This window comes from Propithecus coquereli, unplaced genomic scaffold (genome assembly GCF_000956105.1).
Source record: "Propithecus coquereli isolate 6110/MARCELLA unplaced genomic scaffold, Pcoq_1.0 Scaffold48, whole genome shotgun sequence".
NCBI lineage: Eukaryota > Metazoa > Chordata > Mammalia > Primates > Indriidae > Propithecus > Propithecus coquereli.
Window position 1 is genome coordinate 4,978,200 of NW_012150618.1, and position 11,796 is coordinate 4,989,995.

An 11,796-nucleotide genomic window follows, 5' to 3' on the forward strand; every position below is an offset into this window, starting at 1 on the left:
AACAATAGAACGTGTATTCTTTTCTGACATCAGAAGTTAAAGCACTTTGAACATAAATATGTGAAAACTTTTTTTTAAAAATTCTTAATCACATAAATGAAAAAGTCTTCATATAAGCATTTATACTCTTAGAGAGAAACACAATTCAAAGGCAACATTGTGTAATAGTAGCTGCTTGTCTGATCTGTCACCTCTTAGCTCCAGAATCATCTTCCCAAGCCTCAATTACCTCATCTGTAAAATAAGAACTTATTCAACAGATATTTACTGAGTACTTATTATGTGCCAGGAACTGTGCTAAGTTCTAAAAATGTATCCAATCACAGACTTGTGAAGATTAAATGATTTCATGAAGTGCTGGCACATAGTAAGTGGTCATTTAGTCATATTGTTTACTAATATTAGTACACTTCACTACTTTTATTCTTCCTTCTTTCCACACAAATATTACCAAAGGTGTTCTATATTTTATCCACTCTCATAGGCATGGAGAATACAGTAGTAGTAAATAAAACAGTTTTTTACCATTGAGGAGCTCTGTTCTGTGTGAGTAGGCAAACCTTGGTTTAGTCTTAGCTCCATCAGTTTTGAGCAAGTCACTTTATTTTTTTATGCACAGGATAGAAATAGTAACAACTACTAATAGAGTTGTTGAAGTTCAGAGATTGTACTTAGTACAGTGTCTGAAACATTAAAAGATATTTTGTAAGTAATAGCTCTTATTTTACTTTTTCATAACATCATGCTTTCCCACATGTTGTTGTTTCCATTTGCCTACCAGCATATTGTCCTTTCCCCCTTTTTCTATCTCTTAGAACTCCAAAATGTTCTTCAAGTCATACCTCAAATTTTAACTCCTCTGTGAATTCACCTTCTCTGTCACAGAATTGGCATTTCCACTGTGGTGCTGTCACATTTACGTCTGTTACAGTTCCTTTCACATTCGTCATGTCATTAGTCCTCCACACTACGTGTCTTTCTCTAAACAGGTGTGAGAACTGTCTCATAGCATGTGTGGTCCTAAGCATATAGAAAAGGCTCAGTAAGGGTATTAATGAATATTTCTTTTGTCTTTGACGAGCCTTTCTTCAATAACTATGTCTGTACTGATTATTTCTTAGGTATATCAAGGAGTGAAGAAAGATGGCTTTTTACAGCCTCATTTTTTGGCAGAACAGGATATAGTTATCATTACCTATGATGTCCTTCGTTCAGAACTAAACTATGTCGATATCCCACATAGCAATAGTGAGGATGGGCGTCGCTTACGGAACCAGAAACGCTATATGGCTATTCCCAGCCCCCTAGTAGCTGTGGAGTGGTGGAGGATCTGCCTTGATGAAGCTCAGATGGTTGAATGTCCTGCAGTAAAAGTGAGAGTTTTGCAAAATCTTTTGAGGGTTGGGAAGAAAGGAAAAAGGGATGAGGGGAACTTGAATAGTTTAATAGCGTAATCATAGTTAACCCATAGTATTGATATTGTTCAAAAGTTTGCTGTTAAACACTATATGTGCTTGTCTATTGTGCTATGAACCCTTTGGAATTGTTTCATTACTGTGAATCATAGCTTTGTACGCAATGCTCATATATATTTCAGTGAGATGTCAGTTTATACATGATGCAGATCAAAGTAAACCATGTTTAGGGAATTTTTCAGCATTTCCGCTAACCAGAAGGATTATCATGTAGGTGCTGATAGCTTTGAGCCACAGTTGATTTGGGCAGTTTTTTAAATCAGAGAGACCAAATGGCAAAAGAAAATGCTATTTATACTTTAAAGGATAGGATTTTGATTTGGCCTTTGTCATATGTCTTTATTCTGTCTAATTTGGTAATTCTGTAACCTAAACTGAATTTATGGATCATACTTATTAATGCATATGGAGGATGGAATGGTGTAGGAGATGTATCTGTTATTGAGGGAGTTTTTTCATTCTATTCATGTTTGAACTACTTCTCCAATTCGGGGGAGGGGGAGCATGGCAGCCTCCCACTAATGAGAACCACTGTACTGGAATATGGCCCATTAAATATGACACTCAATGTTGTGGTAAATAAAATCAGGTACATCTCACCCAAAGTGTAGCTTTTCATGGGCTATTTTCATGAATATACCTGAATTCTATGTTCTTCTGTGTCTTTTTTGGTTTTTTTGTTTTGTTTTTATTTCATATTTCTCTCTCATCAGGCTGCAGAAATGGCCCAGCGTTTGAGTGGGATTAATCGGTGGTGCATCAGTGGCACTCCAGTACAGAGAGGATTGGAGGGTAATGTATGATTTCCTCACATATTGCATGTATTGGAAAATCTTCATTTGGGGGGGGGATTATTGTTATGCTTGACGTTTGTCAAATCCTTATGTAAGTGATGAACAGGTATTTATATTATAGTTGACTCCTGATAGTTTCAAGCATTTATCTTTTTAAATGGTACTTGGATGATTTTTCTATTAGTGTATAAGAGGACAGATATGTAGTGAATGGTCCCATTGTCCTAAGTTAAGCAATTATTGTACCTACCTAAACAGTGTAGATAGATGTCTGAATTAGAAGCAGAGTTCTGAAGTGGGAAGTAGAAGAATCTGACTAAAAAGGGAGAGGGGAAGAGAGAGAGAGAAAAGGAATTAATTTCAACTGGCTGTGTCTCTACAAATAGGGACTGTGATTTCATTGTCTGAATCCATTAATAGTGGGACCATAATTTTACTAATTGTAAAAGTTATAAATTATTAATAGCTTTATAATGTCAGACTATATGCATGTATACTATTATTCTTTCAGTGATTCCTCTTGGACTCTTGGACTAGATTATATCTGATCTTCTCCCCTCCACACATACATTATAATGATGTTTCTACATTAATCTCATTTGTTGTCACTTTATCCATAGAACAGACACTATATTTTTAAAACCTTTATCCAAGTTGTGAATATGTAAAACTAGAAGTTTAAGTAAATCTTATTTTGTATAATAAATTTCCTAAAAAGCTATTATTAAAATGTAGTTAAATTACAAAATTTAAATATATTTGGAGTCCACTCAAACTTCTCTTTCTGAAAACCCAAACTTCATATCTTATATTTGTTTTCAGCAGGATAACTTATCATTATACTGAAATGAAAATATCAACATCCATTCCTTGGACCTAAAAATTATGTTTTTGATGATTATTTTTGGGGGGGAAATGTTTTCTATGAATAAGTATATATTTAAATATTCACATAATTTTAATGTTACATTAAGATACATATTTATAGAATAATATCAAGGTCATTAAAAGACCAAATTTAGTGGTCTGCCAACATTATAGATATTTAGATATTAAGAAGATATCATTCAGCTCAAAAGTTATCTAAGGGGGTATAGAAAAAGTAAATGGCTATCAGAGTAATTTTTTCTAATTTTAGTGCTGACAGATTGTGAGTAGTAATTTCTCAGTTCCCTATGTAGGTTTTTTTTAGAGATGTAAGATGTTGGCAGGTGTTTCAAGCACTTGTCACCATTCAACTTCTTGAATAATTTTTTTAAACAACTTTATTGAGTTGTTTGAGCTTTAAATCATTTATAAGTGACATATGATAAAACTAAATATTTAAGATGTGAAGTTTGAAAAGTTTTGACATATGTGGATAGCCATGAATCTATTTCCGCAACAAGGTAATCACCCCCAGAAGTTTCCTCATACTCTGAGTCACCTAAAAAAGAACTTTTCCAAACTTTCTGGAATTTTACTCATCTTTCCCCCTCGTTTCCATAACTCTCTGGTATTTTTAACACTATGATTCTTGCAATGTATCTGTTTTTTTCTGGTTGTCACAAGTGGGAATGTTAGCCTGCCCATGATTTACTACGTTGTATTTGGAAGTAGAAATCTCATTTGTTTTCTTTTTGTGCTAGACCAGGGTTTTTTATCCTTAGCCCTACTGACATTTGGGGCCAAATAATTCTTTTTTGTTGGAGGCTGTCCTGTGCATTTTAGGATGTTAAGCTTCTACCCACTAGATGCTGGTAGCACTCCTGCCATTCTGACACCCACAGATGTCTCTAGACATTGTCAAATGTCCCCTGGAGAGCAAAATTGCACCCCTTCATCTCTACCTCATTATGCTAGACTGATAGGTAAATCAGATTTAATGATTTATTAGCAACATCCCAGAGATCTTGTGAATCCCAGTTTGACCACATATTAAGCAAGGAAATGAGGCTAGGGTAGTTTCATAATTTATCAGGTCTTTAGATTGTTTCTGCAGGCAGGCTGAAATAATGTCATCTACTTGGAAAGTCAAAGAGGCATGAATGCTGCTCACTCCTTCCACCCCTCACACCCCATGTCTGTATGAAATACTTATTTGTATAATATACAAAGCCTTGCCTTTGGCGAATATATAAACCCGGGTTCATATCCTGACTTTTAGTTGTGCATCCATAAACAAATTACTTAAACATACAAATCCTTATTTTCCATATTTGTAAAATAAGTTGTTTTGAAGATTAATTATAATAAAGTTTACAAAATATTTTAGCACAGTACCTCACAGATATTAAATATTCAATGAATGATAGCTACTTCCACTTCAGCCTTTGTTTTTATTTTCCCTTTATGTAGTCATTTATTTATTTTAGTTTCTTTGAAAGTGTTGATTTTAAATAACTGTTTTCTGGTGCTATAACAGAATACCACAGATTGGGTAATTTATGAAGAAAAGGAGTTTATTTAGCTTACAGTTCTAGAGGCTGGGAAGTCCAAGAGCGTGGCACTGGTACCTGGCAAGGATTATCCCATGGTGGAAGGGCAGAAGGCAGAAGTGAGTGCACGATACAGAGAGAAGAACCAGGGACTGAAGTTGTTCTATAACAACCCACTCTTGAAATAACTAATCTGTTCCCATAATAATGACATTAATCTTTTCTTGAGGGATCCCACTTCGTGACCCAGTCACACCTTCAGTAGGCCTCACCGTCCAACACTGTGGCATTGGGAATTAAGTTTCCAACTCACGAACTTTTGGAAGACACAGTCAAACCATAGCCGATAATGAGCAAAAGTAGGTAAAGTCCCTGGCTTTATTGAGCTTACAGCTTAGCAGGGAAGATATATTTATTAAATATTTAATAAATATTAAATTGCAATCAAGATAACTTTTATAAATGAGAAAAATATAAAATTCTAACTGTATCAGGTTCCATAAAAAAGACCTGGTTCTATCACATAATAGGGATGCAGAAGGAAGTGACACCTAATCTGAGATCCAAAATACTCACATGAGCTAGGTAAAGAGGTGAGGGAAGAATTCTCTCTTGTGGAGAAAACAGAAAATATAAAGATCTTGTGGAAGGAGAAGACTGAAAGAGTTTCAGTATGGCTAGAGCACAAAGAGCTAGGGAGAACAGTACATTGAGACACTAAATAGGTGGGTATAGATGGGACCATGGAGGATGTTGTAGGCCATGATAAAGAATTTATTTTCTGAAGAACTGTAGGAGCTATTGAAAGCATTTAAACACAGTGGTTGGAAGTCATCCTGTGATTGAATTTATATTTCTAATATCACTCTAGTCGCATTGTGGAGGATGGTTTAGAAGGGAATAAGAGTAGATACTAGGCTATTGGTTGATCAGCTATAATAAGTAATCTAGGCAACTGATGCTGGCACTTTTGCTTTGGGCTATGTTTGTCTTGAAGATATAGAAAAAAGTGGATGGGGAAAATTAACAAGCCTTGGTGATAGTGTCAGGTTTGTGTGTTTCCTGGTTCTTATCGAAGAATGGTTACTGAGACTGAGTCAACGGAATAAATGAGCAGGCCAACCAGATACAAGTGAGCCAAGCCCCAAGATTTATTAAGCACAGTACGATACAGAGAGGGAACGAGTCTATCTCCACAAGTGGAGACGACCTGGGTTTTTAGCACACACGTTTTTATATGATAAATGGGCCGCCCCTCCTCTCTTTAGGTGAAGTTTCACTTTCCTGCCCTTGGGTGATTGACAGGTTTTCTTATACAAATTCCCTCTTAGTTTGTGCTCATGTGTCCTCCTAGAATCCTTTGAAAGCCCACTGGGGGGTCAGAACCATAATGCAAATTAGACGGTAATGAGCCCTGGGTCAGTTGAGGACAAATGAAATCTCCCAGTGCACACTTACCAGTCCATGACATTTGTGGTTTTGACCATCTCCCCAGTTTGCTTTTTCTCTACCTCTTTTTAATTGGTCAATTCTTATATTCTCGTATCATAGACAAAATATCTGTTCCTCTTTCCCTATCCTTATCCCTTCCTAACATTAGGTCAGGAGATGCTGAGATTTCTGACTTGCATAAATCTGTGGATGGTAACAATATTCACCAGTGAATAACACCAGTAGAGAAGTATGTCTGGAGGAAAAGATTATGAACTTGATTTTGACAGATTCAGTCTGAGGCACTTTTGGGATCTCAAGAATTAGCATATAGGCAATTGATTTGAACTGAAAATAAAAATCTATCATCTCTGCATATAGGCAATGATGCTTTGGTTCTTTCATATGTAACTAACTCCCACAAACCACCAAAGTAGCTTAATTCGACCTAAATATTTGTTGGCCATCTTCAAAATGATGTTGTAGGTAGGGTCATGGTATTTTATATTATTTTTTATGGCTTCTAAAGGTAATATATGCCCATTGTGAAAAATTTTAACAATATGGAAAAGTATAAAGAAAATTACACTCACCAGTAGTCTTCACTTGAATACAAAACTACATCCAGTCTTTTCTAAATAAATGGGCTCATACTGCATGCATAATTTTGTATTCCTTTTTTTCACTTAACATTGCATCCTAAGCAGTTTTCCATAATTCATAACAAATAAATATGTAAAAAAACACTTAGATGCGTTAAGTGGAGAAAAAATAAAATATAAAATTGAGTATGCCCAATCAAGAGATATATAAGAAGTACCATGTGCTAAAGCTAACAAATGCAAGGCATATACTAGATCAGAAAAGAAAAATAGTTCTATTTTATAGGGGTACCATAATTTATTTCTTTATTTGAGTCATTTTTATTCTATATATTGTTGATATTGTTGCTATGAATATCACTGTGTGGGTAAATGTTATCTATATTTTTTATTGTCTTAGGCTTGTTTTCGAGAAATAAAATTATTAGATCAAAGGGTATGAGGAATATTGGATCAGAGAATATTTTCCCTATCATCTATGTGATTAGAAATCTTTTTTCCTCATCCAGCAATTCTTGCATCTATTAGTTTCACTGCATGGTATTTCTTACATATCTCTTATCAAATACATTCAATTGAGTAGTTTTCTGGTTTTACCTCTGATGATAGTTTCAGACTTTGGAATTAAATATAAGCTTTGCATAATGGTTCCATAAACTTCACAACATTTTAGCACCTTGAGCAAAACATAGAGCAAAATAGATGCTCAAGAAGTATAAATTGAGTTGGAATTGAATTTCAGATTTAAGAGCCTATACAATCTACCTTTTACTTCATGGAAATTACTATATACTGTGTAATGCCTGTAAAAGTGCTTATTCAAAGTAGTTATGAAGAAATACAGAAACAGTTATTCTCAAAGTGTTTTTTTCTTTTTTCTTTTCAGATCTTTTTGGGTTAGTGGTCTTTCTTGGTATTGAACCTTACTGTGTCAAACACTGGTGGGTTCGACTTCTCTATCGCCCTTACTGTAAGAAGAATCCTCAGCACCTCTACAGCTTTATTGCTAAGATACTGTGGAGGTCTGCAAAGAAAGATGTGATTGACCAAGTCAGTATAAGTTTTTATTGACTAAGTGTATTATAAGAAAAAAGAAACTTTGGGATGGAAAGTTAAATTTTCGGGTGAAATCTTTCTTTTTCCTCCTCTTTATAGATCCAGATACCACCACAGAGTGAAGAAATACACTGGCTCCACTTTTCTCCAGTGGAAAGGCATTTCTATCACCGTCAACATGAGGTGTGCTGCCAGGATGCAGTGGTAAAACTCAGGAAGATTTCCGACTGGGCTCTGAAGCTCAGCAGCCTGGACAGAAGGACTGTCACCTCCATCCTGTATCCATTGCTGAGGCTCAGACAGGCCTGCTGCCACCCACAGGCCGTTCGTGGGGAGTTCTTGCCACTCCAAAAAAGGTTTTATTATCAATGTCCTTATACTGCAATTGATAGTATCAAAATAGACAATATTTAAGCAATTAACTTTCTGGCCCACAGTTTCATTCAAAGACTTATCACTGAGTTGTCAGTTGTTTTTAATGGTATGGTGTTTTTTCTTTGATATGAAATCTCATTTGTGAAAGAGAATCACATCATATTTATTTTCATGGTTTTGAACATTTCTTTTAAAATTAGGATTATTGTTGGGGTTTTTTGTTGTTTTTGGGAGGGGGTTTTGTCTGTACTCCACATATGAAAGGATTTTGCTCTCATTATATTTTTCGGTTCCCACATCAGGGATAGATTACCATTAAATATTTTCTTTAAAATTATACAACTATATTTATTTGATTATTCCTTCTGAAAACATTAAGGAATTTGTGTTCTTATTTTTCTAATGTCCTAGAAATTTTTTTATGTATCAGACTGTGACTCAGGAACTGACCTTTTTTAAAGCACCTTAGGCTATAAGAGATAGAAAGAGGGATTAGATTTTGTCCTTGACCTTAAGCAGATTATAGACAAATAAGGGAAAGTGACAAAATTATATCAATAGATTTCTGAAATACAAAGTGAACATGGTAAATTTCACAAGATGTACATACAAATTACTATGGACAATGAGAGTATAGAAACAACTTGTATATAAATGGCTAAGGTTAAACAGCCTTCTGGTGGAAATGGCATTTGGCTTGATCCTTGAATCTTCATTTTTTTATAGATAAAAAAAGTATTCAGATTAGGTGTTCAAGTTCAAAGAGGTTAATTAGTTAAATTGTAATGCTGGTATTCAGATAGTCTTATAACACCCATAGTGTTTCAAATACATCATGATGTACATTCTACTTAAGGACTTAAGGAACTAGTACATTCTACTATTAATAGTTCCATTCTCTCTATCCTGAAATGGGAAGAACTGAAAGAATGGTGGGATCAGATAGAGGTAATTGAGCTGGAATGGAGATGAAGAAAAAAATGCTGAAGGTATCGCAGAGATGCTGTAGGAGTCTCATACTCTTGATCACATGTTGTATAACACACCCATTGAAATAACTCTTGGGAATTTCTTTCTAGTTTTCAACAGTCTATCTTTTCTTTTAGCACCATGACAATGGAAGAACTGCTGACATCTTTGCAAAAGAAATGTGGAACTGAATGTGAAGAAGCACATCGGCAGCTAGTTTGTGCCCTCAATGGTTTAGCAGGCATCCATATCATTAAAGGTAGAAGGTGATTGCTTTGTTATCTCTGATTCTTCCAAATACTTCCTGTAGAAGGTTAATCATAACAGAAGTCAAAATTCCCCCCAAAAGACATTCTCACACACTACAGATTGCAATTTAAATAGGTTCAGCTTAAGAGAGAGCAGTTAGGCAGAATGCTTCAAAAACTTTCAAAGTTTACATATGCTTTGACCAAACATTTCCATTTTTAGAAGTTCTTTTTTAAGGAAATGAAGATATGAACAAAGATATGGCTAGAAGTTGTTACTTTTAGTCTTTAATAGTGAACAACTGTAAACAACCAAAATATCTAGAAGAGTTTCAACACATTCAGGGTAGTATTGTTCATTGATTTAAAAGTAATACCATTTTTATTATTTAAAAATGATATTGTTTTTAAGTTCATTTTTTCAATAGATATTTGTGTTTGAGTAAGCTTGTGGTAACAAAGATGATACGATAAACACAGTAAACTCCCTGAACTTGTATACCTTAAATTCTTACAGAGGGTGACAGATAGATACATAAACACACATACACAATGTTTATGTGTAAAGTTATAGTGTTATATATATGATGCACAAAATTTAAAAAGTTAGAAAGAACATTTACATAGAAGGGTGTTTTCTTGGTTGTTTCCCATCTCTCAGGGATCACTGTTTTTTGTTGCCTGGTGTCCAATATCTTACAAACTGTTGTTTTGTGTATTTTGTCTGTTATTTTAGTTGTTGTAGGAAGAAGAGTAAATCCATTCTCTGTTACTCTATCTTGTCTGGAAACAGAAGTTATTAATATATAACTGGCACTTTTAAGAAGCATCATTCCATATAAATACTACTTATATAAATATGAAAATCATTAAAACTATATTTCATAGATTCAAGAGTAAAGATTAAACTTTTTGAGTAGAAACATTGAAAACATAAAATTAAACTTCCAGGGATCAAAATTTCGGCGTCTAATATAGCAAATACACTTAATTAATAGAAGATAAAACACTGCAAAAGAAAAAATTCAGTAAATTTGAAGTATAGAATAGCAATAGAAACTCTCTGACTCGAAAAACAAAGAATAAAGACTAAAAAATTGGAAAAGAACCTCAGTGAGGTTTTGGACAGCTTCAAGTAGCTTAATATAAATGTATTGCAGTCCCTGAAGAAGAAAAAAACATATGAAAAAATATGTTGTGGGTTTAATAACATGTAAATGTATGTACAAAAACAATAGTACAGAGTCTGGGGAGGGTGTAGGGAAACATAGATGTATAATGTAAGGATTTTATACTGTATACGAAGTGGTGTAATATTACATGAAGGTAAACTGTGACAAGGCAAAGATACGTGCTCCCTACAGCAACTGCTAAAAAACACAACAAAGGGAGGTAATAATCCAAAAGATTGTATAAAAAGGAATAATAAAAAATCTTCAATCTGAAACAGAAAAAGCAGCAAAAAAGAAAAAGGGTAACAAAGAACAGATCAGCTGATTTGAAAGCAAATAGCAAGATGGTAGATTTAATCTCAAGCATATCAGTGATCATATCAATTGTCATGGTCTAAGTATCCCAATTAAAAGGCATAGATTGTCAGACTAGATTTAAAAAAGCAATATCCAACAATATGGTTTCTGTAAGAAACACACTTTGCATTTAAAGATGTGAATGTAAAAGGATGAGTAAATATACACCATGTTAACAGTAATCAAAAGAAAGCTGAAATGACTATATCACTGTCATGTAAAATAGATTTCATATAAGTACTACACACTAACCAGTTGCACTAGAGGAGCTTCTAAGGTAGATTTTAGAGCAAAGAATATTGCCAAGGGTAAAGAGTGTTACTACATTATTGGAAAAAGAAAATCTTAAATGTTTATTACCTAAAATTAGAGCTTCAAAATAAATAACACAGAGTGATAGAACTATAATGAGAAATAGACAAATTCATAATTATAGTCAGAGATGTCAATATTCCTGTCTCAATTATTTATAGAACAGGTAAACAGAAAATAAATAAGGACATAGACAACTCAAACAACACTTTCAACCCATTGACTTAATCGACATTTATTGAACACTTTATCCAACCAAAGAGCAATACACATTTCTTTTCAAGTGCACATGGAACATTTACCAAGATAGGGCACATTCTGGGCTGTAAAACAAGTCAGTAAATTTAGAAGGATTCGGGTCTTACAGACTATGTTCTATGTCCACAGTAGAATTAAATTTTAGATATCAATAACAAAAAGATAACTGGAATGTCCCCAAATATTTGGAAACTACATAACTTATTAATAACCCTTGGGTTAAAGAGTCAATCAAAAGGGAAACAAAAGGGAAACTAGGAAGTATTTTGAAATGAATGAAAATGAAATATCAAAATTTGTGGGTTGTAGAAAATTAGTCATTAAAGGAAA

General features: G+C 34.1%; 1 protein-coding gene across 1 annotated transcript in view; it reads left to right on the forward strand.

Moving 5' to 3' along the window:
• SHPRH (SNF2 histone linker PHD RING helicase, E3 ubiquitin protein ligase) overlaps positions 1 to 11,796 on the forward strand; it is a 175,929-nt gene that overhangs the window by 36,082 nt on the left and 128,051 nt on the right. The window contains exons 7-11 of the mRNA XM_012655519.1: positions 1,122 to 1,373; positions 2,189 to 2,267; positions 7,606 to 7,769; positions 7,875 to 8,131; positions 9,257 to 9,378. Of these exons, the coding sequence (XP_012510973.1) occupies positions 1,122 to 1,373; positions 2,189 to 2,267; positions 7,606 to 7,769; positions 7,875 to 8,131; positions 9,257 to 9,378 (874 nt within the window). The remainder of the gene's footprint in view (positions 1 to 1,121; positions 1,374 to 2,188; positions 2,268 to 7,605; positions 7,770 to 7,874; positions 8,132 to 9,256; positions 9,379 to 11,796) is intronic.